The sequence below is a fragment of the Mus caroli genome, chromosome 2 (assembly GCF_900094665.2).
Source record: "Mus caroli chromosome 2, CAROLI_EIJ_v1.1, whole genome shotgun sequence".
In the NCBI taxonomy this organism is placed as follows: Eukaryota; Metazoa; Chordata; class Mammalia; order Rodentia; family Muridae; genus Mus; species Mus caroli.
In genome coordinates, this window is record NC_034571.1 from 1,551,566 (window position 1) to 1,578,804 (window position 27,239).

Consider the following 27,239-nt stretch of genomic DNA (forward strand, 5'->3'; position numbering starts at 1 on the left):
GCCCTGGCACCGCCCGGCTCTCAGACAGAGCGAGGGCTGGCCGCCAAGTAGCCGCGATCCCTGACTTATTTCTAAAGGCAGGTTCGCCTCCGGGAGCGGCAGAGGGAGGCCCCGCAGAGCGCGGCGTCCGCCCGTGGGGCAGCTCCACCGGACCGGGCTGCTCCGGACTCTGAACCGCGCGGCCTCCGGCCCATGCCGGGTCGCCGCACGGCCGAGTCCAGCAGTGGCGGCGGCCCCCGGGGGATGGCGGCGGCCCGGCTCCGCCAGCAGGTGGCCCCGGGGTCCCGGCGGCGCCGCCCCCTCCGCCGGCGCGGCCCCTCCTCCCGCGGGGGCGGTCAGCGCCCCGGCCGCCGCTCCGCACCCGCCGCCGCCGCCCTCCCTCGGCTCGCCGCGTCCCCCGGGCCGCGTCCGCAGGCTGAGCCCAGGCGGGCCGCGGCGAGCACCCCGCAGCTCCGCGCCCCAGCCCGGCCCCGCTCCCAACGGAAAGTTGGGCTGCGGCGGGCTGCGTTCGGGAAGGAGCGAGGCGGCATGAGGGGGCACCGAGGGGTCGCCTAAGACACCGGGGAGGCGGCGCCGCGCGCGGGGACAACTTCGCCCCGGGCGCGCAACCCCCGGCCGGGCTCGCGGTGGTTCCTCCCGTCCCTCGGCCTCCCCCGCCGATCGCGACGCGGACCTTGGTCCCGGCGGCTCCGCGGCGGTGACACGAGCCCGCCTCAGCCGCCGCCTCAGTCTCCTGCCGCGCCGCCACCTTGCCCGCACCATGGAGTTCTCGGAGAGGAAAAGAAGCAGGAAATCCCAGAGCTTCAAACTGGTGAGCCGAGGTAAGCTGCCGGCCCGGGGACAGCGGCGGGAAGCCGGCGCCGCGCTCCGCGCACTCGGCCCCGCGCGCCCGGGCCGCCCGCGGTCTCCACGCCGGGGGCGCGCCCGCCCCGACCCCCTCGTCCCCGCCCGAACCCGGGCCCCCCGCGGGCCGCACACGCCCCGCCGCGGGGAAAGTTGTGCCTGAGGGGGACCCACCGGGTGTTATTGAAGGTAAACAAATCGGAGGGCACGTCAGGAAATTAGCAAACAATGACACCGGGGAGCCGAGCCCACTCTGGGGTGCCGCCGCCGCGGCGGCCGCTGGGCTGGGGTGGCCGAGGGTTTGCCTGGCCGGCAGGCCGAGAATAGACTGGGATTTGTTTTTGTTTTCGTTTTTTTTTTTTTTTTTTTTTTTTTTTTTTTTTTCTTCCCCCACGCAAAGAGAAGGAGGGGAGAAAAAGATGATCATTGTTCTTTTTAAGAAGAATCAGCTCATTAGGGAATCGAAGCTCAAGGCAGAAATTGTTGACATACAGCATCTTTTCCAGCTGAGTGATTTGGGTGGAAAGGTAGTTTTAAGATTATCTCGTATACCAGTCAGACAAGTGTCGCGTCACAAGAAAGAAAGAAAAATCCAGCTAGGTCCTGCCGACTAACAGGTGTACAGCACACTCTTTATAGGCGTTTATTTTGCCCGGGGAGGAGAAAGTTGACTAGTATCTCCTCTGGGTTCTGTTTCTTGTTCGGGCCCATCTTCCTGATTTGAGTCTTTAAAAAATGGTGCCAACTCGGACAAGAAACACCTGTCAAAATGTATCACCTTAATAATCGAGAATGGAGATACCTCCCCCCCCCCCGCCCCACCTCCCCAGAGGTAATGGTACAAGTCCTAATATGAGCCCACACTCTTTAAATATCTTTGCATTAACTTGGGTCAAAGCCAAATCAGAGAAGCTCTCCACTTTCCCTAGGTGGTTTTTATCTAGCGTTAGCATCTGAGGAAAGAGCCACATGATTGTTCCAAGGGCCCCAGCAAAAGTCACATGTGAACAGGTGACTGCAAGGGATGGAGTTTTTCCGAACTCAACTAAGCAGATATGAGGATTTTATAAAGCTCACTTTTGGTTAGTCTGGAAACGGTTTAATTATAGACATTTTTGCGAATCTGCTCATCTGTGTTTCCCCTAATTTAGCTTTGTACTGTTTAACGATAGATGCCTGAAATAGTGTAGTGCGTGCATTCAAAATATTTGGCTACTCCTTCTCGGCCTCCACCTCCCCAACCAGGATGTTGACTACTCTGGAAGTCTTTCCGAGTGTGATGGCCCTGTTGATACAACATGCTTCATTCAGGAATGGAGGCTGCTTTCTTATTTATGACCCCAGGGAACTGACTACTCTATCTTAAGAGAGAGGGTAGTTTTGTCATGTTGTCCTGTGACAGCTAAGACAAACAACAAGCAAACGAGCCCACCCAAACCTTGGGCAGTTGTTGAGTAGGGACCTCTATTTTCATACCTGGGTGGTCCTGCTTTGTAAAGAGCTACATTATCAAAATGCTGTAGTTTCCACACAAGATCGCAAGATGTTATATTTGAAATTTTGATTAACATAGTAAGTTTTTCCTTTTCTTTTTGAATGGTGAGTGATTCTGCTGTGCAGCTGCTTTTCACTTGTTTTTGGAAGATAAACTATTGCATCTTCAGTAAGGGCAGTAATTGCAAAAGATTCACTTATGTGAAAGGTAAAAGACGTGCTTCTTTTCAAAGTATACCTTTAAAAAAACACATCAATATCTTTTTTTTTTTTAAATACATGCTTACTTTTAAGCTGAGATTTTCTGGGTAAACCCAGTAGAGAGGCAGTTCCGAAACATGCGATTGATATGCTCACAGAAATGGTAGTGGAAATGCTTTTGAGAAACTCCATTGACCTGTGATTTGGCAAGATTTTTTTTCTTTTCTTTCTTTTTTCTTTATTTTATTTTATTTTTACAAATATACTTGCTGTAGTCAAACATATCTGTTTAGTAAGGCGAAGTGGTATTTCAGGTTCCTGCACTTCACAGTAAGTAAAGTTTGGGTGATTACTGTTGACTCCAGTTTCTGTGAGAGTTCTTGAAAATATACTTATAAATTATACACCTGGAGATGGGAGTCTTTAGCTGCTTATTCCTATTTGTTGAAGTCATTGAAATACTAATTTTCGGTTATTTTCTCATGCCAGATTATCACCATGAGGTGTATAAAATCTCAGAATTCAGCAATGATGTTAATGGGGAGACCAAAGAGACACAACCCATTTTCTTAGGTAGGTTCTTATGTCAATTAATTTCTCAGCAAAACAGTGTGGCGTGGCCATTTGCAATTTCAGGGGCAGGGTGGTGGTGGGAGAGATTATAGAAGAACGGGAAATGTCTGCCATTGCTTAATGCATGACATTCTTTTCAAGACCTTTTATTTTACAGATTGCCAATATATCCCTTATTAACATTGCTAAAAGTTGTAATTTCAGACATAAATGTTTATTAGTGTCTACACACAGTGCTAATTATCACTCAGTCACAGAGCCAGATGCTGACTACGCAGTTTCGCCACTCGGCGCTCACCCCATTTACATTGCATATTCGCTGGCATGCTTCACTGGCAATAGTTTGTGTAATTGGGGTATTACATCTTTGACATCTGGATAACAGAAATTCAATTTCCAGGAAGCTGCTATTTGTTTGGTTTTGCTTCTGCCTTGGGTGGGATAGAGGATGGATGTGCTGTCTTATTAAAATGTCCTTTCACCTCTATGGCCTGGTTGCTAATCCTGCCGCGGCACAGTTAAATTAAATCTGTAGTCCAAGCAGCGTAAAGAGGACAAAAGTGATTGTCTGCCTTGCCACCTCTTGATAGTGCCTCTTACTACTCAACAGCTTTGCACTTCCTGGCTGTGTCTTTTTCACTCACATTTGTGGTCAGAGAGAAAAGGTGACTGTCTTCTGTCACCACCCTTCCTGGCTTACCTACCTCGGGGACAGAGGGAGCAAAGGCAGCATCCTCCACACCTATGACAAGTGCCCACAGATATGTAGGTAGCCAAAAGTGTACCCTGGTTGCCTGTATTTGTATAGCTTAGGCATGAGGTGTGTCCACGAAGCATCTTACGTTTGTTATCTGTAGCCTTTGAGCCCAAAATCAAACTGTCCAGGATGCTTCCTCTGGCAGTGTTTATCAAGGCAAAGTGCAAGGTAGATGGTGGGGTTTGCTTTCACCTTTGCCCATCCTGGACTCTCTACCTCCTCAGGTAGTAGGGTGAGGGCCAGGTACTGCTGAACCAGGAAGGAGCGAGCCTGTGGGAAACTAGAGTAAGAGTGCTTGAGAGCAAGGGCCAGGACTGCTCAGTTACTGCGGTTATCTGCGCTTGATTGCCACTTACATCCAGATTGGTACTTTTGTTTTGTTTTCTTTTGTTTCGTATTCAAACATTATAACGACTATATTTTTGCCCAAGATTTCTTCCTCTGTTTTGGTTTAAGGAAGAAAAAGTGTGCAAAGCTTGCAAAGAGAAGTTACACTTACAGAGGTGAAATAGACATGAGCCGCTCCTGCCAGAATGGTGGTGGTCACAGGCACTCGGGCCTTTTTAGTAAGGCAGGGAACACTCCCAAGACCAGGACCACTCCCAGCACCTACTGACTCTTAGGAACACTGAACACCACAGCCAAGTGAGATGTTATGGCCCAGAAAGAGACCCGTCCCTTCTGTGCCCTAACCTGGGTGAGAAGCTAAGTATCACTTGAAGCCATCTGAGAAAAGGAATTTGCCTTTTGGTAGAAAGTTTACCGTTCTCATGTAAGTGGAACCGCATGGCCTGGACTTAGTTCTTGTCCTGCAAAGGCCTCCAGGCAGCTCCTTCCTATCAGTTGCTTGGGAAATAGTAGTGATGTTAGTAACAAAGTGTGAGGCTGAAGGAAAGGATGAAGATAGGATGGTGCTAGCACTCGGCACTCCATAAATGCAAGCTCTTGGGCGGGGCAATGGTCTTCCTTCCTTGTTTGAACTGAAGATATCGTTAAGGAACCAGGCCTTGAGTCCATCTTGACCATGGTTTGTAGAAAAGCCTTTGACAGACAGTTCAGAGGTTGAAGAAGCACCTGTTCTGGGGAAGATCAGATCTGGTTCTCAAAGATCCTATAGGCCAATTAAAAAGAAGTGCAAATGATTTGGAAACACAATTTCATAGAGCAGGAAATAATTACAGATGACATCCAAAATTAAGAATTTTGTTGTTAGCCGGGTGGTGGTGGCGCACGCCTTTAATCCCAGCACTTGGGAGGCAGAGGCAGGCGGATTTCTGAGTTCGAGGCCAGCCTGGACTACAAAGTGAGTTCCAGGACAGCCAGGGCTATACAGAGAAACCCTGTCTCGAAAAACAAAAAACAAACAAACAAAAAAATTGTTGTTGACAGTTTGTGTTACTCTTCTTAAAACAGATTTACATCTGGCTTGTTTGTAAATTGCTGAGTCCTATTCATTCTTAGGGTGTAGATCTAGAAGAGTTTGATACTTAAGTACTTGAGAGTTATAGAAAGTACTAGCACATAGCTTTCAGGACTTTACATAGGACGCTCTGTATTCAGACATGTGTGTTCTCTGCAACACTGCATCTAGAAGATTCAAGTGTGTATTTCAGGGGGATAGAGAGTACCCTGGAATTTATCAGAACTTCCCACATCAAATCTATTTCTTTGGAATATTTTTAGGCTGCTCACTAATGTACCATATCCGAGTGGTAAAGTAACTCCCTAGAATGGTAGCGTGTGTAAGTGCTTTGTTTAAGGGTGAGAAGAGGCAATTTTACCCTGTGGACTTTGACTTTCTCAAGCCAGCTCTTTGAAACTACAGTAAAGATTTGAGCACTGTTTGGAGGGAGACAATCTGTTTAATCAACTCAACAAGTGTTCCTGTGAGGAAATACTGGGAGCTGAGCACCTTTCTGGAATGTGAATTCGATCAGAAATGGATAGGACAGGGACCCTGAGGACTAAAGTCCTTTGGGAGGATGTGTGGATAAGGCAGTTCTGGAAGAAAGATGCAATGTGCAGCAGTCCTAGCAGCGGCCGTGTGAGCGAGGCTGCGAGGCTCTGTATGAGTGTTCCGATTGCCTCCCCCACACACAGCACACGCATGCCAGCCTTGTCATCCTCATTGCAGATAAGGCTCAGAGATGTTGCGGAGGGTACCAAAGGTCACTCCGTAGGACTTAACCCAAGTGGAACCCTAGGGCAAGTCCTGCCTGAGCTTTAAACACTCCACTGTGTGTGTCTTCTGCCTGAACAGTAATTAAATGGCTGTTGGAAAGGAACAGGGAAAGGCTCAAGAGCTAGTTGCAAGGGTAGGGTGGGGAGCTAGACCTTGAACCACTGAGATTTGCATAGGTAGAAGATTCCTGGTGGGAAGGGAGGGACTGGCTAAGCGAGACTGATAAGCAGGCTTGTCTACAATTAGATCCTAAGTGAGGGTTGCACTTTAGAGAGTATTCTCCTTCTATCTGGGAGTCCTTCTATAATCAGGACAGTTGTTATTATTCCAGGAATAACGAGCCCTAAAGCTTAGAGTGAAAAGAGGTACTACTAGCAACAGAACCTAACTCCTAACTTCTCCTCTGCCCAGCCAAGCCAAGTACTATTGAGACTTTAGCTAGAAGTCAGACACCTTTAAATGAGGCAGTGTGTTCTTTGTAATAGTGATACGAATATTAAGTCCCTTTTTATACTCTAGCTTTTAGTTCAGCTTTACTTTTGTAGGATATAAATCTGAGGCATATTTATCAGGTGTTCAAGTCTCATTAATTTATTCATTTAGCAAATATTTATCAAACTCCAATTGCATGTGTGCCACCCCCTCTATGTGCTGGTGTCTTTCATATTTCATCCAGTAGCACTGCTTTCAGCCGATGGAGTACGTGGTTCAGCAGTGATGCTGTTTGACTGGGCCCAGATCCCTGTATCTGGATAAGAACTCCCCCTACCAAGGGCTCCGAATCTTCCTCAAGAGAACACACATAAGCCTTCCACACGCCTCTTAAAGCTAGGAACGTAGTCCCTGACCACAGTGCAGGGCTCCTCTTTGGAGAGCTGGGATGGCCACTCTTCACCTAGGGATTAAAAAGCCTGGGTCCCACCTCAGTTCTTGGAGGCCCCCACCTCCATCACCAAAAGTACCGCCCTGGGAAGCTTTCCTTCCTTCTAGATGTTTCATCATGTATCGTGACAAGAGTGGGGTGCAACCTGAGGGTAGAGGGGAAAGAGGAAAAGGGCAGAATCCTTAAATACCAGTCAGGATCTGGAATCTAAACTGTTGCACTCATTCCGCTTACCAGACGCTTCACGGACACCACCCCCCCCCAGGTAAAGTACCTGCCCTTCCTGTGGCAGTGCTGCCTTTCCTTGATGGCCCAGGGAGGAGACAACTCTGTACTAAAACTAAGGCGAACATAGGTAGCATTTCTCAAAAGTCAGGTGCAGCATAACACTAAGAACCTGTGTATGCTATTCCATTCATTGCCCTAGTAAAAGGCACTGTTGTTTCTATTCTGTAGGGGAATTTGGGAGTTTACAGAGATGCCCGGTTGCTCAGAACTAGGATGTAAACCAGTGTGTTTTCCCACAATCTGGGATCTCTGAGGACCTGCCAGAGTTGACTCTGGGTCCCCAGGCCTGCACGGAGAGCAGGTTCTAGCTCTTGGATGTCGCTGTGTCTCGGAAGAGCTGAGAACAGAGTGGGGGCCCGAAGGTGGACTCTGACCCAGGCCGAAGGGAAAAGGGCAGGGAGGAGAGAGCTCTGGCTGGTTACTGCTGGGAGGGGAGTCCTGGTCTTGCTCAGTGGCAGTTTGGATTGGCAGAAACCCTGTCTGGGAACTCAGAGAATCCTCCTGCTGGAGGTTAGACACACAGCTCATTAGAGGAAGACCTGCTCCATTGTTCCAGCACTGCGGGTCCCGATGAGAAGAGGCAGTCCATGGTTTTAAGGCATTTATTGTAGAAAGGCAGAGAGAGTAGAGAGGTAGAGGCCATGGCCACGTGGAGAGAGGGGGGAAGGGAATGTGGAGAGAGGGGGAGCAAGAGGGCAAGAGAGAAGCAAGCGGGAAGCTGGAGTAAGAGTAAAAGAGGGAGGAGGGGGAAAAGCAGCCCCTTTTATAGTGGGCTAGGCCTACCTGGCTGTTGCCAGGTAACTGTGGAGGTAGAGTTCAGACAGAATACCAGGGACTTGGGGCATTGCCCTATGTGACTGATGGCCACACACCTCTTTGTTGGGGAATGTCGGAGGCTATAGCTGTGCCAGGAGCCAGGGGCCCAGTGGTCGTGGCCGAACACCTGCCGTCCTTTCCAGGTGGAAGTCACCTACAGGGTCACTGTGGTTCGAAGCCTATGCACAGCTCACTGTCCCACAACGAACTACTGATAAAAGGAGAGCAAAGCTGTCCCTAGAAGGGTAAAGGAGACTCAGAGAACCTCACATGCCCCCTAGAGTCTTGTGAACCTCTAGCTTATTAGAGTACTACAGTCATTGTTCAGTAACCACTGAACCCCATGGTGTCTAAGATTGCAGTTAGTAACAAAGTGTGGGATTATGCTCAAGCCTCTACCCCACAAAAGTCTTCAGAAATGTTGCAGTCAGCTTCTCTGTTAGAAAGTCTCCTGGGTACATTAGATACATTGTAGCGTCAGATGCAAAGTTGGTCATTCTTAAGCTGCGCTGTCTACCCAGAGGCAGGGGGCCATGGCAGGTAGCCTTGTCCCACCACTTTCACTAGTCACAAAGTTACTATCACTGCTAGGAAATAGACCTCTGTCTTCCTCCTGCTTGACAAATGTGAGACTTATCTTGGAGATAGAACCGACTTGCATAAGGCCATACAGTGCTTAGCAGTTGACCACACTTAAATTCAGGTGTCTTGATACCCTGCTCTGAGATCTTTTCACCATAGCAGGACTGTCTCTAATCCTTTCCTCACACGCTGCTCATGTGAGCTGATCTGACTGAGTGACCTCTCTGCAGAGACTATAGGATCAAGTTTGTCTCTCTTAACTGAGAACTCAGCATCCCTCGTTTGTCCGTTGAATCCTGCCAGCACATCCCTGCTTCTACATGCCTGCTCCCCAGCAAGTGGTGCTTCTCTAGATGAAGATGGCGTCCCAGGTAGGAGGTAGTTTATACTTTAGACCTGGAGAAGCTCAGGAGCCTCTAAGGAAGAGAGGGTTATTCATGGTCTCGTAAACTCACCACACTTCTGAGAAGCCGTTTCCATCTGTAGATGAGAGAAGTAGATCTATAGAAATGTTCACTTGCCTGAGTTGTGGAACAGTAACAGGAGCCACCTTTGAATGTGGTCTGGCCAGATTCTTTCTGCTTCTGCTTCATATAGAAAGTAGGGCCCATCCTCCTATCTTCTTGCTCCTTGTCTCTCTAGCTTACCTTTCTATTCTTCTCTTCTATTTTATTTACACTGGATAAAAATGTTCTGTGCCAAAGTGGTCTCTTCTCATAGCCCCCAGGAGCTCCTTGCTTTCTTGTCCCTGCCCTCTTACTAAGGCTGCTTCTGCCATCTGCGCTCTCCTACCATGCCTGCTCCAGTTCCAGACTCCTCACAAAATCCACTCTGTTTTGACAATGTTCAAAGTTCAATTCCAGTATTACCTAGGCCACATTTAAAGTTTAATTCCAATATTGCCCAGGTCATAAGCTTTTCAGTTTATAGCCCAGTAGAGAAAAAGTAGACTTAGGTTCAGAAAACTTGAGTTTGGTCTCAGGTCGAAAGTTAATAAATTACCTCGAGGGGCTGCAGAGATAGCTCAGTGAAATGTACTGGCTGCTCTTGCAGAGGACCCAGGTTTAACTCCCCGCACTCACATACACCATGACTGATAACTCAGGTTCTGGGGGAGCTAAACCCCTGTTCTGTCTTCCGCAGATGCTGCATGCATGTGGTACACAGATACACATATAGGCAAAATACCCACCCAAATTTTTTAAAATAAAAAAATGATGACACCTTGAACAAAACTCTTGAGCAAACGTCTTTATTTTCCGTGATGGAGCAGCACTGGCTTCCAGACTTCATCAGACTCCTCCTGAGCAAGCACATACAGAATCCCAAATACCATCTTTTCGAACTGGAAAGCTCACACTCTTAATTTGTATTATCCCCATCTCCATCTCCTTCCAAATTCAAAGTGTTCTTCTTCAGCGTGTTTTACTGCCGAAAACTAACATCATTCCTTTCCAGTGCTTAACATGCGCTGCCTCCTCTTTATTCTTTTTGTGCCTGGCCTTGTTGTGGTCTAGGTAATGATGCAGATCCTTCCCCAGACCTATTTGAACAGTTGTCACATCAGACTGCTTGTTTATTTTCACCATCTCTCCTGACCTGTCCTGATGTAGATTATCTAATCCTAGTGGCCTGGATTCCTCTTTGGAATCCCAGAAGCAATTAGTATAGTGTTGTGTTTATAATGGTGTTCACCCAGTAAGTTTTTGGACACTTGTTATTTAAGTACATGAACATATCAGACACCGCTGCATCAAACTGAAGATCCAACTTAGAACACAATACCCTATTGAAACTTTAGCAAGAGCAGATAAAACAAACTTCAGTGTTTCATAAAACGTCTCTGAGGACGTTCTTGTAATCTATCATGTTCAGTCACTGTTCTGTTTCTGTGATAAAACATCACGACCAAGGCAATTGATAAAGGGAAGTATTTAACTGGGGGCTTGCCTATAGTTTCAGAGGGTTCATCCTTGATCACCATGGTGGGAAATATGGTAGCAGGCAAGCGGGCATGGTGCTGGAGCAATAAATGAGAGCTTACATCCTGATCCTCAGTCAAGAAGACAGAGACATATAGAGTACTTGGTTTAAATCTTCCAAAGCCCACCCCAGTGACATACCTCCTCCAACAAGGATGTGTCTCTTAGTCCTTCCTAGACAGTCCACCACTTGGGAGCCAAATGTTCAAACATACAAGCCTATGGGCACCATTATCATTGAAACCACTATACATGTTAAAGCTAAAATTTGGGTTTTTCTGATGTTAGTCAGTGAGATACAATTTGAAATATTTTCTTTTACATATCCAGAAAAGTTCAAAAAGGAGATAAACTTAAATGTAAAAGCTAGTAACATGTTGAAGATCAAGATTAAAAGGCTACATGTTCTGCTAGTGTTGAACCTAGCCAGGACATTGGAACCTTCATAGAAGCAAAGCACCATGGGTAACACTGACTCATTGAAAAATGGAGCTTACGCTACCCAGGTCTCAGAGTCCACACAGAGCAGGGCTCTTTACTTAAAGAAACTTAAGCCATGCATCATACAGTTCAGCAACAAGCCTAGCAGCAGCATCGCCTTCCTGGGGCAAAAGATCCCATACGTCCCTGCTCAAGTCTCACCTTCCCAGGGAGGCCTTACAGGGGACAGAGAGATTGACATCACCTGACCCTCTCTTGAGGACCCACACAGGGCATTAACTGTCTTGAGAAAGGGTGCCTTTCTCAGAAGGCTTTGTGTGGTCCAACAACTGCTCTCTAAGTGAGAACTGTAGATGTCATGTTTTACTTCTACATTGATTGTGGTTAGGTTATTAAAAAATGTTCTCAAAGGGCAGAATATGAGACATACTGACAGCTTCTCCTTCCTAGTTCCCCTGAGAGATATCTATCTACCTGTCTGTCTGTCTGTCTATCTATCTATCTATCTATCTATCTATCTATCTATCTATCTATCTATCTATCTACCTATCTATCTACCTATCTATCTAGATAAAGATTTTGGAACAGTGTATTTTGCCCTTCAAAGCTTAAAATAAGCCTAGAACACTGATACAAGAAACCTGTGTGTGTGTGTGTGTGTGTGTGTGTGTGTGTGTGTTGCATTGCATTGCAGATTATTGGAGAGAAAACAACCTAGAAAAAGATGTGCCAGGAGCAGGAGAGTCAGTCTGGGCAGCAGGAGAGTCAGTCTGGGCATGCCAGCAGCACAAACATGCAGTAGTTGATTTGGGGAAGACCGTTAGCTTCTTTCTGGTATCACACACCATACCCCTCGTTTAATGCTTTTTAGTTAAGGCCACACTCCTTAGCATGATAAGGTTCCCATCGCAAACTGTCTCTTTCCCATTTATTTCTGACACTCCCCTTCTCAGCACCTCTGCCCAGCGACACCAGCCACTTTGCACTCTTACAGTGGGCCTGCTTCCTCAAACTATCAGCCATGTACCTTGCCATCTTCTGTCCTTCTTCACTGGTTCTATGTCATTCCTGAAGCATCCTTTAGGGAGTCAGCATGCACCCACCCTGGGTCTTCTCTGCAACATTCATGGGATCCCTAGTAAAGTAGAAATAGAAAAAGTTTAATTGTGGTCCTCTCATGCTACAGTGTAGGTAAGGGTTAGCCTTGTCCAGCACTGCTGTTCTCAGAAGGAACAGCAACAGCTGCTTGATGAAGGAAAGAAGGGAGGGAGGGAGGGAGGGAGGGAGGAAAGAAGGAAGGCAGGGTCTGATTTTAAACTTGGGTTTAAGTGAAACGTAACTAACTGGACTCTCGTTTCAGAAGTAAAATATGTCAACTATAACAATGAGATGTTTAGTTTTAATTGTGTATATTTCTATTTGTTCGGTTAATAAGAGCTTCCCACTCCAAACCTATCCCTCTGAAATAAGAAGTTGTTCTGTGAACCTGTATATTAACTATCTTCTACCTCCATGGCCTCAGACTCTCACACCACTTGTCAAGGTGCCCCTGAAATATTGCAGTACATCCTGGGCATGTCCACTGCTGGTCTCAGTCTAGAGTGGCCTCTTCCACCTTCTGTGTGGCCCTCTGTTATTTATCATTCCAGCCTCAGCAGAACTCTCTTTTATAAGGGCAAGACTTCTGAGTTTAAATGCTTACAGTTTTCCCAGTGCAAAACTTGGCACAGGACAGGTTCTTAATAACTGTTTTTGAGAGGATGGGTGAGTACCATGTAGAAACATGCTAACTATAATTTCCTACCAATTGTCAGCTAATCTGAGTGAGATACCACATTGAGTAGAGACAGTTTTCCTACATAGGAATGCCCCATGTAGTAGTGCAGTGAGCTCTTCTTTCTCTCCTAACATGTTGGCAGCATAAATATACATAAATGTCAGTAAGTTACAACAATCAAACATCATTTCCATGCTTGTGACCTACAGCATAGTCCTTAGCAGACCTTAGAGGAATGGCGTAGTCACTTGTGGGCAATTTAGCTTTGAGCAGAGAAGACTCCAGTTCTGCAGCACCAGGCAAGTCTGTCATTGTGTGGCAATCACAGAATATACTTACAAAGCTAGGATGCGAGGACACCGCCATCTGACCACGTCCTGTTGCTCATCGTTGCATATGAGGTTTCTTGGTGGAAACCTTGATGGAAACACAGCACTGTCCCATCACCCTCCACTGCTGAGCACTCTTGCCTTGGTTGTTTGGTTGTTGTCTTAGCCTTCTTTGTCTGTCTCTCTCACAGATGAGAAGCTCTGATGAACTGATTCAGCCTCAAGCAGGAGAGATGGAGGGCACATTCCACTCATGGTCAGGTTACTGTGCCTCCTCTCTGCACAAAGGACAGCTTATTACATGTGTACTTGACAATGTATTTAAAATCATTGCAAAGTCGAGACAGATTTTTCTTTCCTATTCCAGACAATCACTATCCTTGTAAATAAGAATCCATAAAATTGTTCTCTGAGTATTACATTTTTTTTCAAGCATGTAGAAATATACTGTGTTATTCAGGTTCCAAGGTTTCTACAGTGTTTTTTACTTGGAAATCAAATTTTATATCTGAAAGGTTAATGGAGAAAACTAATTATGCATCTGGTAACCAAATGTGTGATGAGACATTTGTCTCTGTAATTAACATCAAGGAACTTTTATAGTTACATAAAATCGAATGCTGCGTGGAGGATGCTATGAGCATTTGTTTGGATGAGGTGTCCAAAGCAGAGATGTTTATGGATGATATAAAGTTGAGCTGGAATGGAATGCAGGTGTCTGCACATCCCTCAGCATCTCTTATTGTTGAAGTGGAAGCCAGAAGATTAATAACTTTACTTTGTCATGATGAAATAAGTGATCTGTTCTTGGAACAGCGGTGCAGTACATAAGTTACTCAGTAATTCCAAGAATTTATTCTGTTCCAGGAATAATATCCTTAACAATTTATTTTTACAGAAAAAGTTGATGCAACATAATAGACTATGGAGTTGCGTATGTGGCTAATGGAATTATATCTCAAGCCTGACTTTACGCCTACAGATAAAATGCACAGAGTCCCACAGAAACGCAAGGTTAGGATACAACTAGAAAGCACAAAGTCAGGGGAGGCAGAAGCTAAGGTTCTTCCATTAACACTAACTCATTCTCATCGCACATATATAATTTTTTCGATTACAGCAAGACTTTAATGAGCACCTTAATATGCACTGCATGAACCATGGCTGGGAGCTGCCGCCATGGAAGTGTTAGCTTTCATTTCTTCACAAGTTCAGTGTCCTTCCTTTGACTGCTCCTCAGGAAGGGAGAGCCTGGTACTGGAACACAGTGGAGATGTCTGGTCCCCACCTGACCCAACTCCCCCTGGTTTACTCTGGCAATTCTTCATTTGTCAAGGAGAGGGAACTATTTCTAACATCCCTTCGGAAAAAGCTTTCCTAAGATAAGACAGGACCGAGGCACCCACACAGTGACCCTGTTTGCCATACCCTGCTTGCTTGGTGGAAGGGAGACGTTTCTTCAAAGATGCCACAGTTGTCAGTTTACTTCTTATAGATCAATGTTTTTAAAGCTTTCCTTAACTGAATCTTCCCATCATGTGTCTTAATATAATTTACTTTGTATTCATTTTGCAGCTGTCTACTGAACAGACACTAATGCCAGACTAAAGAGATGTTAAATCCCCTGCCTTGAGATAAGGGAAGTAGGGATCCCAAGGATACTTAGAATACTGAGGCCTCTGGGGGATTCAGGAACATAGCCTCTAGAAAGTGGCCCTTTCTTCCAGGCCAGTGATTTATGGGATCCCTGGATGTGTGAATGGGTGGGTCTCTGTGTCCATGCCTACTTCTCATGTTTTCTTGGGCCCTCTTCCATCTGCGTATTCATTTTCTTCTATTCTGATGAGTTTTTCTGGTTTTGTCTTACTATATTTATTTTATTATTATCCCTTGGAAGCCTGTTTGTTTTCAAATGAGGGATAGAAGTAGGGTGGATCTGAATGGGAAGGGAGGTGGGAGGAACTGGGAGGAGTAGAGAGAGGGGCAACCATAATTGGGAAAAATTATGTGAGGGTGAAAAAATCTATTTTCAATAAAAGGAAAAAAGAAAAAATAGAGAAAATGTCCTTTTAGCTGAGATCTAAACATATAGCTTGAAGGTGTGGCTTAGCATTCAGAGGGTTGATGGCACAAGTAGAGACTGAGACATGGAGGGGCTTCAGGACCACTGAGACTGCTGGAAGGCCTTCACTGTATGTAAAGCAGTGGTCTGCTGGCTTGACATGGCGGTCACTAATTAGATCTATCGAATTGTTCAGAAGGGAGGTCAGACATTACCTATGTGATTCTAATGTGTACTCAAACCTGATTGCCACTTCTGTGGACATGGGGGTGGGGTGGAGGGAATGTGACAAAAGCCAAGACTCCAGAAATGAGCAAGGAGGCCAGATGGGGAGACCAGTAAGCAATGTTGGGGATCTGGGACCTCATCATAAAGTTTTTGGCATTTCGCAGCAGGACATGGCATGATTAGATTTGCATAGTTGGAAAATCTCACTAAAGTCAGGGTGGAATAGGCTGGAGAAGAATGATGCTGCCAAGGTTCTTGGGTAGAAGCCTCATCCAGTGACGATGGGAGTAAAGTTGTAGTGATGGAGAAGCAGACAAGAAATGGAACTTAATGATTTCGTGTCTGCAGGAGGGGAGGTAGGAGGAGAGGGGAAGGGACAGGAGTGGGGAGAGGGAAGAGGGAGGAGGAGACAGAGGGGAAGAGAGAGGGGAGAGAAGAGGAAGGACAGGACAGGACAGGACAGGAGAGGAGGAGTGAAGAGGAGGGGGAGGAGGAGGAGGAGGAAGGGGAGGAGAGAGGAGGAGGGGAGGAGAGAGGAGGAGGGGATGGGAGGAGAGAGAGGGAGGGGAGAGGAGAGGAGAGGAAGGGGAGATAGAAGGGAGAGGGAGAGGAAAGGGGAGGACAGTTGAAAGGAAAGGAGGGGGAGAGGAAGGGGAGGGGAGAGGAGGTGAAAAGGGGAAAGGAGAAGAGGGGAGGGGAGAGGAGAGGAGAGGAAGGGGAGAAGAGTGGAGGAATGGTTCCCAGGTGTCTGACTTGTCAGCTGAGCTGGTGCCATTAACTAAGGCTTGGAGATAGGTACAGTCACAGCAAAATAAAGCTGTGATATGGAAAATTTTAATCCCAAAGGGAGAAGAAATTGGAGGAGGAAGGAGAAGACACCATGGGTTAGGAGTCAAGAAAGCATAGCTCTAAGGGCTGGCCAATTGGAGTTAAGAGCAGCCCAGATAAAACATAGTAAGTAATAACTTGGGTTATTGATAGGACAGTAGATTCTAATAACAGATTGTGAGATGCTAAGAGAGGCTAAGAGGCAATTAGATATATGGGTCTCGGATCCTGAAATGAAGTCTGCACTGGAGTTCTATACAGATGGTCAGTGGAGCCAAGCAAGAGTCAGTAACTCCAGAAAGAATGTGGAGGGCAGGACGACACCTGAACAGGCTTCCTGAAAAAAACCCAAGGCATTAAAGGCAATGCTTTGCAGACTGGTGGTTTTGACGTTGAAATGGGTTGTGATGCCAACTTAGTGGATTATCACCAGCACTGAGAACAGTAACAGCAGCAGCAGCAGCAGTATAAATACATGCATGCATGCATACACACATACATACATACATAGAGATTGCATGCAGGCCTAATGAATTAATAAATTCATGAAACTATCATCACATTTGTGTGTAGGGTTTCCATCTTCTGGGTTGTCATGGAAATATGTTTCTTACTTGAACCATGGTTGGGAAGTTTGGAAGCTACCCGTTTAAACTACCATTGCTCAACTCTAGAGATTTCCCACTAGTCTTGCTCCTGGAAGGCTGCCACCCTCCAGGTAACTTTAGCTTCATGTAATCTTTAAAGAAAAAGACTGCAGACAAAACTTGTTTAATTATCATCAATATCATTTATATTGAAAACAAAACTGTTACCACATGCGCATTTAACTTGCAGTATTTAAAGGTTTGGGTTTTTGTTGTTGTTGTTGTTGTTTTGGTTTTTTGTTTTTTGTTTGTTTGTTTGTTTCTTTCTTTCTTTCAAGGTGTTTATTGTAGAAAGGCAGAGAGAGGGAGGAGAGTAGAGAAGTAGAGGGCGGCCATGGCCATGTGGAGAGAGGGGAGAAGAGGGGGGGAGAAGGAGCCCGAAAGGTGAGAGTAAGAGCAAGAGCTTAAGGGAGAGAAGAGGCAGGAGCTGAAGTTCTTTAATTACTGAAGAAGTCAGTACTCGGTCATGTTCACATTTAACTGATAGATGATACAGATATGGAAATTAGCATCTTGGGAAGACAAGCTTTGCACTTGTGTATTAGAGTTCCGTCAGAAGATTTCTGTACAGTAGATTAGAGGATCAGCATTTCAAATTATATTGAAAAGGCTGTGTCTTTCCAAACAGTAAGTTATGAATATTTCATCTCTTACTGAATGAAGGCAAGAATTTTATTTACATTACTGTTGGAACTCAGAAGTGTCTTGTTTTTGTTGTTGCTTCTCTCTGTGTGTTTGCTATTGCTTTTGGTTTGGTTTGTTGAGTTTGTGTTGCTGTTTTCTCTTCTTTTTTCTTTCTTTCTTTCTCTTTACCCCCGTTGGTTTGCTTTGCCCTCACAGTGCTAGGATTTGGAGACAGCTCTATCTATGATTTTGTTATTTTTGTCCTGTGTAGATTGTCAGCTTTTTGCTGTATGTGTCATAGAATCACTAACATAAATACATTCATATTCTACTTCTCTGAATAAAACATTTGTTTTTCATAAAAAGAACAGAACTTATATGAATCAAGTTTCTAATTTAAAAGGAAATTTATGAACCTTGTTCTTTGACTAGATCATTAGCACAGTTAAGTCAGAACCCATAATGATGGTCCTGTAGAGACTCCATAGCTACCGCCATGTATGGTGACATAGCTAAGGGAATAAGGTACTCACCAGCATTCAGAGGATGTAACAGCAGCTCCCTGGACACGTTGTGAACACAGCAGGAGCCCCTCTGCCTTCACTGTCTAACTGAGTGGGCTGGCACATGGTGAAGCACATGAACCCAGATTCCAATGACATCCAGGTGAGTTCTAGCCCATGCTGCAGTTTCCAATGAGGACAATGCATAGACTAATGTTCAAAGTTCTCAGCTAATCCTCAGGCTAAGTAGATGTGTCTGATACGTATATCTCAGGGTATCCCTGAATGTCATTCAACACATCTGTAGATAATAATATGTTGTAATGCCAAAAGTTTGGACACACCTGAATAGAATACTGTCTGGAAAGCCTAGAACAGTGGTTCTCAGCCTTCCTAATGCTGTGACCCTTTAATACAGTTCCTTATGTTGTGGTGACCCCCCCCCAACTATAAAATTATTTCATTGCTGCCTCATAACTGTAGTTATGCCTCTGTTATGAATTTATGCTGATTATACTCTGTATGAATAAGGAAATATTGCTCCCAATATTTCCTTAAGGAAATGATGCTACAATGACTAATCTTGTACCGCATCACAGACTGTTGAACTGTCTCTGTAGGATTAATTCTGACAAGGGGGCTTGCTAACTTTCACTCCAAAAAGGGATTTTGTTTTGTTTTACCCAATTGTATACCTAGCAGGAATATATGACAGTGCCTGTATCCCTACTCAGAACTAGACTCTTATGAGTCTGTGATACTTGTTTGCCAAATGAAAGGATGATGTGTTTCACCTTAATTTTCATTACATTAATCATCAGTGACATAAGGAATGTAAAATATTTATCAAATCCTTTACTTTTATTCCTGCCGTGAATTATTCTTGTGTCCTTGTCTAGTTTTTAGTTTATCCGAGCCCTCAAACATGCGACCACGTATTACAGTCTGGATGCTCTTATCTGGTATCTGACTCACCAGGTCAGCACTCTGTGGCCACTCTTTTGCCTCTCTCCTGTTCGGTGGCATTTAGACTATGCTGGTGGAGCCCTTGGATCTCTTGAATGCCCTCCAAGGCCTTACAGGAAGCTGGCACCTGGCAAGGCCTCTTCAGCAGAGCTTGCTGTTCCTTATTTATTGGGGCTTCACTGAAGACTGCAGTTTTAAAGGGGGGTTCACATAGAAAACCGTTGCTCCTTCTTATCAACTGTCTCTTCCCAGACCATACTTTGCTGAGTTGGAACCCCAGTCTTGCATGTCCCTGGTAAACACAGCCCTTTCCCCCCACTTGCACCTTCCTCCTCTCCCCCCCCCCCCAGGGGATGCCTGTTGGAAACCTTGATAATATTTGCGAGGTGCTAATCTCAGGTCCTCTCATAGTGGAGTCTACTTCAGATTCCTTTTCTTCCAGTTCATTGCAGAGGATTTTGGTGAGGAAAACTACCACAGACATGAGGAACCTGCCTCCCTTCTGCCCTTCCTCATGGCTAGCATGTCCTGAGACATGCTTAAAGTTTAGTCTTCACTAAGACTTGGTTCCACACCAGCTTACACAGGTGTCGGAGGGGAAATATTTGGGACCATTAGTGTAATCCTGGTCAGCATACGGCTTCCCACTGAGAAGCTCGGCTCTCTTTGTATTTACTTTAGCATGCCATTAACCTGAAAAATGCAAGGAGTCTTGAGCGTATGTGTAACAAGGACTCTCCTGTATTGTGCAACCCTTGCCACTGTCTGGTTCCAGAACATTTTCATCATCCCCAGCAGAAAAGCATTCTCAATGTTACCTCTGTACTGAGGCTTCTGCCCTCCACTCCAGCGCTAGCACTTAAGAACTGGAAAAGCCAGCCCTTTAAGACAGTAGTCTGCCCTCCAGACTGGAAGCTGTTTCTTCAATCTGCTTTTTTTCCCTGTTGATAAAGAACAGTGTCCTACTCGGTCACCAGTTCAGTGATCTGCGGCCTCTTTCCTTCTCGGTGGCATTCAGACCGCTGTATGAGCCCTGGGAGCTCCACCTATGGTATAGTTCAAGATAATTAAGTCACTCAGTAATTACTGCTTTCTGAAGTGAAACATTCTCTTTGCTTCTTTTAATCATTCTTGTTGGATTTTTTATTATTCCACAGCCTCTTTAAAACAAAACTGGGCGTGACAGTGTAATACAAACCCAACCATCAGTGAGCATAGTAAGACTGTAGCCAGCTTCCTGTGATTTGGGCCCTGCTAAGTGGGTGGTGGGTTGCACATTGGAACAGGGGGAGTGAGGAGTGGAGTTGTTAATGGCCTCCGGGATTGGGAATCCAGGAGTAGGTCTCACTCACCTTCTAGGTTAGAAACCAATGTACTCATACTGCCATTGATGCGTGTTTTGACCTGTCTCTGTGCTATTAGTAAAAGAAGATCTGCTATGTCCATGAAAGGTGTTCTACGATCTTTGGAGTTGTCCAGAGAGGACAGCCAGCTGAAGCACCAGGACTGAAGTCAGCTTTACATGGCTACGTTTCAAGAGCCTACTCATTTTCTGGCTTTATCAGAGCAAGGTTCTTGGGGCTATGTCATAGCTCAGTGATAGTGTGGGTGCTAAGGCTGTAGCTTCAAGTCCAGCATCGCAAATAACGAAGCAAGCTCAGTGTATACTTACATTTATGTAACCTTCTTTTTATAATTCTCTGGCTGCTGCTACTGTCCATTCAGGTCCATAAGCTAGAGACCTCAATGCTATCTGTCACTGATTTTTCTTTGACATACCTCCCAGGAGTTAATAAGCAAGCCCTTTGGACTAAAGTTCTTTAATGTCTTCTTCTTTTCTCTTCGTTCCCACTCCTAATTGTGTCAGAAACTCATCCCTATGTAATCTTTAGCAACACTCACCTGACTTTCCCTCCACACATGACTTTCTCCATCATTTTCCCAAATTGTTTTTCTAAAAGACTTATCTGTTCATCTCTTATCTTTCTATTGGAAGATAGTGAATTTAAGTTACCTAGTACAGTAACTCATTGTCTCCGGAGTCTTGCTCAGCCTAGCATGTGAGGCTGCTGGTGAGGTGATGGCCTCACTGTCATAGCTTTTGGAATTTGAAACTCCTGCCACACTAAGCTGCTACTCAAGAATAGTAGCTGGTGGCATGTCTCTATGGACATCTTCCTGAGGCTAGGAGTGATGGCATTAGGAGCCAACAGAAATCCAGGTTAACACTCCCCACCCGTGAGGAGAGAAAGAATAACTCTGGTCCAGAAGCTACAGAAAGAGCCGCATCTTCAAGGGAGAGCCCTGTTCTGACTTCAGGGAGGAAACTCAGAATGTCTCTGCAAATAGGCAGGCAGTTTGGTGACCAGGGTTTGAGGACACAGAAGAGAAGTCGTTATGGGGCCTGGGAGAATTGGGATCATCTTTCGGAGCAACAAATCAATACAAAAAGATTTGGGTAGAGATGTTAGGAAATTTGGAGGGGAGTGTTTTTTCAGCTTGTGCCTGGTGATCGTTGCATCTTTGAGACCCTGGCGAATGTCTGTTGAGAAATGGATTTGATTACCTTTTCACATTGGCCTATTAAATATTGCTTGTTTACTGCCTTTGTGTTGGCATCTGTTTTCACTAGGCCTCCTTCTGTTTTATAAGCCAGTTCCTAAAGTTTCTTTTTTTAAGATGTATTTTTTTAAATGTATGAGTGCTCTATCTGCATGTACACCTGCATGCCAGAAGAGGGCATCAGATCCCTTTACAGATGGTTGTGAGTCAGCACGTGGTTGCTGAGAATCGAACTCAGGACCTCTGGAAGAGAAGACAGTGCTCTTAACTGCTGAGCCATCTCTCCAGCCCCTCTTACAGTTTCTTAAGCAAGGTCTAGGGAACATTTACTATGCACTAGCACTTGGTGATCTGCAGTGCACATGCGTGGTGACTTCACAAGAGAAGAAGACACATGAAGATGGCATATTATCTTTTCCTTGTGGCCCCCGAACTGAATGTCCTGGCTAGATTAAGAGTGATTCCGTGGGGACCTGCTGTGCTGTCGTCTGCGACTTCTTCATGTGAAGGGAGGTGATGTAGCAGCGCCAGCATTGAGTGAAGGGTAAACAGAGCTCTGCCTGCTGTGTTCTGTGGACCTTGTCTGCTTCAGTTACTCTCTACCTTATTTTGTCCATCTGTTACAGAAGCTGGAACTGAGTGACTCAGCTGGACTGGCTCATTGTGATAATAAGTGGGTCATTTACTATAGGTGGTCACTCAGTAAGTGGCTCAAGGGACCCACCTGTCTCCCTCTAAGCGCAGCTCCAGCACTGGAGTTACAGGGGCTTAAAGCTCAGCTCTTGTGTGGGTGCTAGGGATCTGAACTTAGGTCCTCATGCTTGCTTGCATAACAAGCACTTTGCTGACTGAGCCGTCTCCGGAGCTCCAGTTACTCTAGGCTTGAAAGGAATTAAATTATGCTTGTTTCACTAATAAGACAGCCACATGTCATAGCTCAACTAGAATATGATTTCTTTTGTTTGTTATTCCTAAGTAGATTGGTCTCTTGGAGTCGAATATGAGTGAAGGTACATGCGGGTTTGGAAAGACATCAGGAATTCACAGGTTTCCGTATAGAATCTTATTTCTCCAAGTAGTACCTCACTCCCAAGACATTGTTTCCCAGATCCCTGTGCACAGAAAGACCCTGATGCGCTAGACCCAGGAAGACTAGAGGTCAGCAAGCACCTTAGTCTCAATGGAAAGAACCGACGCACTCGGAGTCTCCTGTGAGAGATTAGGCCCCTGATCTATCCGAATGGATTATCTGAAGACACGGTCGCTGTCCTCAGAGGCGTTAGGTGTTTTATTAACCAGCACCTTGGAAACTACGAATAGCCTGAGCCCTTCTGGTCTGCTTCTGCATAGCCCTTAGGTTATCTTAGGTTACTGTAGTACAGTTTCGAGGCAAACCTTTTTAATTCAAGAAACTAAAATAATGTAGCCAGTGGCAAGTCAGTGCAGTTGAGGAGTGAATCCAGATCTTGGGAAGATCATCCTAATCCAGCTGTTCCTCCAGCTACTCCCTGCATCTGGGTGTGTGTGTCAGCCTGTCTGGCTGCCCTGTTCTGGAGACTGACTCAGCTTTTTTGTAGTTCCTCAGCAGTCACCAGATTCTGACTTTCTGCCTCATCTGTCCTGAATGTGCAAGCAAAGTGCTTTCCCTCTGTGTGCTGCCCGTCCAGGAGTCCCAGGGTTCCTGTATCCCAGGAGCACCGGCAGAGGCAGTGGCCACAGCTTCTCCCCACTTTTCTGGATACAGTGAGTATCCAAGCGCCCTCCTGAAGACTAGGTTATCCATTAAGGAGCCCAACCTTCTGCTTCTAAGAAAAACTTCTCAGTGAGTCCTGTTTGAACCCTCCTTCTTCTGGTCCCTCTCCTGGTTTCAGAAGAGAGTTCTGTGATTATATGTGGTATTCTATTTTTCTGTTCTTTAACACGGCCTGCCACCAGCCCACCTTGAGCGGGCTCCCTTGGCAGCCTCACTGCTTTCTTCCTGTCCTTCCCCTTCTGGGTTTCATTCTGCTCAGCTCTGCCCTTCCCTTAGAGGTTTTGACCTTTGTGGACATTGCTTACTGCCAGGTTCTTCCTGTGCACGTGCCACCTGCTTTCTTCCTTTACTTATGGCTGCTCAGCATTCTGGGCATCAACACCACCAAAAAAATGGAAAAGCAAACAAAAACCCTCCACTTGTGTCTTTAGTCTTAATCATCACAGACCCCAAACTCTAGAACTTGGAAAGTAAACCATGACAAAGCATTGTTGCTTTTAAAGTGTTCCAGGATCCTCCTGCCTTTTCTTTTCTTTCTTTTTTTCCTATGGTAGCACTTTATTATAGATTCCTATCTTCCAAACACAGGTGAGGGGTGGTCAGGAAGCATCCCTCTCTCTTCCTGTTATATATATGGTCAGCACAGGAGGTGGCCTGGCAATGGGTCAAGAACCTGTTAGCCTGGCTGTGGGCAGCTCTTTCCAGGGAGCTACAGGTAACTGGAAAGGCAGCACCTAGCCTGTGCCATGGAGACCCGCCTTTGGTACTCCATTGCCGGTCTGGCAAAAGGGTTGGTCACAAGTGGGAACACAGAGGAAAGATGCCTCCTCTTGCTGAGCCCCTGCTGTTGACCTGTGGGAAAGCCAGTCCCTGACGCTAAGACTCACACTGCCTGCCAGGAGGCTACTTCAGAGCTCCCCGGAACTCTTCCAGGCACACCCTGCTCTGGAGACTAGCGAGAACGGTATAAATTTTGTTGACTCTGCGATATTTAAATCATTCTTGGGCATTCATTCCCATAAAAGATGGAAAGTGATTTACTGTTTCTGGATAACTTTGCTGGTGTTTGAAGTAGGAAAAAAAGTTCTACCAATTAAGGTATTTCTCTTCTCACTAATGTGTTAAAACATAACATAAACTTAGAAATATGTTTTCACCTGCATTCTATTCAACATGAACGGCAGAATTTATATTTTTACTACCATCTTTAAACCGAAGGTGTTGCTCAGTAGCCAAGCACATGCTTGCCATGAATTGGTCCCCAGACTCCACCCCTCACGTTTTGAACTTTCTTATTTCAAAATATTTTATAAAATGTCCATACACCATAGTTGGTAAGAAAATACATTAATAAACTGAATATCTAACTAGATACTACAGCACATAGGTTTCTGTGAAACTACCAGGTTTTGTATGGAAATTCTGGCTCATATGATGCTAAGTACATTAAAATATCATTATATATTTACTTGTGATCTACATTCTTTCTAATAGTCTCTTCTGTCTGTTATTTCTCCTCACATTTTAAATTTTAAGCATTTATTAGGATGACTTCATGGCTAGGTGTACATACTATGAAATAAGGTTTCCAATGCTTCAGTTACAGGGAAGCACACTTCCTCTCTAAGATGATATTGTTACTATAGAGTTTAAGGTGACGCGTGGCTGGGGAGGTAGTGTGGTAATGCAGCACACATCCAGTACGGAGCAGACCCTGGGCTTAACCTCCAGCACCACGAGAGAGAAGAGAAGACAGGGTGTGTGTAATAGCTTGCGATAGCTGTGTGATTGTGCAGCTATCTTTGGTACTGTTTGTTAAATGTAAGCATAGCATAGAGATGCCTTAGCTGCCTTCTGTTGTGTTTGGGATGGCGGGGGGCATGGGGAGCAGGGTCTCTTGTAGCTCTGTCTGGCCTGGAACTGGCTGTGTAGACCAGGATGGTCTCCAGCTCGCCCGAGACCTGCTTCCCTGAGTGCTGGGATTAAAGGCGTGGACCGCCACGCCCAGCTGAATAGCCTTAGTTTAAAAAAAAAAATTAAAACATGCCCTGAGGGGAGAAAAATCTTAAGAAGTTGAAGTTTTAAAAACAAATGAATCAACAAACAAGAAACAGATCTGGAGACCGGCTGCACAGTAAATATATGTTACTGAACTGTAATTGAAAGTAGTTAGTGATGGTGAAGTTTAGAACATACTCATTTTTTCATCATCAGATAAGAATCAACAGTCTCTTCCTTTCTCCTCCCCCCCCCCACATCATCTCTTCCTCTACATGTTCCCAGACAGCCACTTCCCTTCTTTCTCTCCTTTCTCTTTCTGTCTTTCTCTATCCCCTTTCTTTCTCTGCCTCTACTCCCTTCCCCAAACCCACTTTTCATGTCCCCCTCAAAACTTCATTTTATACTAAAAGAAAAAGAAAGAAAAAGAAGAAGTCAATATAAGTGACATAACGTTTAGAAACAGTGCTGAATCTTGCCCAAAGTACAGAGTTGGCACAGCAGGGACCATGCAGTAGATTTGGGGGGTGTGGTTTCCAGAGGAAGACAGAGTGGGGAGGCTGTACTTCCCTTCTCCTGCGGATACAGCCAGTGTCTAAATGAACAGGGATCCCTGAGACAGCCTCACCAGGACACTAGGAAATGAAGACCTCCAGCTTGCTGTGCAGCCCTGGAGAATACCTGCCTTAAGAGCTCCACTTCGAAGCTTCCTTGTTTTGGAATCTACTCCATGAGGCTGACAGCTGAGGGGGCAGAATAATTACCACTTATCTGCCTGCCATCCCCTGCAGCTATGGGGACTGTGGCTGAGCAGATGACTCTGCCCTGCTGGTCCCATCTTTGGTCTTCTGTCACCACTTTTTTTTCTTATGAACCCTCACTCATCAAATACTTCCAAAGAGGAGACTGAAATTTAGTTTCTGATCCATCTTAGTTAGGGTTTTACTTCTGTGAATAGGACATCATGACCAAGGCAACTCTTAGGACAACATTTAATTAGAGCTAGCGTATAGATTCAGAGTTTCAGTCCATTATCAAGGCAGGAGCATGGCAGCATCCAGGCAGGCATGGTGCAGGCGGAGCTGAGAGTTCTACATCTCCATCTGAAGGCTGCTAGCAGGATACTGGTTTCCAGGCAGCTTGGATGAGGGTCTTAAAGCCCACACCCCACAGTGACACACCCACTCCAACAAGGCCACACCTCCAAATAATGCCACCACCTGGGCTGAGCCATCACATTATCCTACACTAAAGAGAGCTTTTTCTTAGAGAGAACCTGGCCAGGAAACTATTTAGATAAAATGTGTCAGAGCATATAGCCAGTTTTCCTTCCTTTAAGCTTGCTGAATGATTTCAGAGTGTGGAATCAGTATTTTTTCCCATTTCCAAGGGCTGTCTGCTCTGCAGGTTATGGGAGGGGACTATTTGTGTTTGGTTTTCTTAAGTTACAGTGCTAACTTTGACCCTGTTTCCATTAGGAGACGAAAGCATGGAAATTAAAAAACAAATTACGGGGATGAGAAGATTGCTGAATGACAGCACTGGAAGGATATATCAGCGTGTCGGCAAAGAAGGGGAAAAATTAAAACAAGAGCCGCAGGTTGTGGATTTAGTCTGGCCTCAGCGGTCCAACTCTTCCACCGAGGCCTCACAGGACCTCCACCCTAATTCACATGGGGTGTGGAATGAACTACCAACCCAAAGCGGGCAGTTCTCAGGGCAGTCTGGTCCACGCTCCAGAACCTTCCAGAGTCAGCCCCACATCTCTGCAAGTTCCAATGGTACGATTGTCCAAAATATTTAGAATATCCTGGTGGGTTTGTTTTATTCCTGAATACTGAGTTTGTCCTTTGAGATCAGTCTATGACACCCTCCACTGGTCACCACCCTTGCTGGGTTCTTTGTAATTTTCTGGTGTGG

The 27,239-nt window shown here is 45.6% G+C and overlaps 1 protein-coding gene across 3 annotated transcripts in view; it reads left to right on the forward strand.

The window, feature by feature from the left end:
* Positions 1-359: 359 nt before the first annotated feature.
* Bend7 (BEN domain containing 7) overlaps positions 360-27,239 on the forward strand; it is an 83,193-nt gene continuing 56,313 nt past the window's right edge. For 2 of the 3 annotated variants that reach the window (XM_021152272.2, XM_021152280.2), the window contains exons 1-3: positions 360-821; positions 3,028-3,111; positions 26,798-27,100. In XM_021152272.2, coding sequence (XP_021007931.1) covers positions 761-821; positions 3,028-3,111; positions 26,798-27,100 — 448 coding nt within the window. In that variant the 5' untranslated portion in view covers positions 360-760. Of the gene's footprint in view, positions 822-3,027; positions 3,112-23,145; positions 23,312-26,797; positions 27,101-27,239 lie in introns of those variants that run through there. The other variant, XM_029474175.1, reaches the window with a different exon arrangement.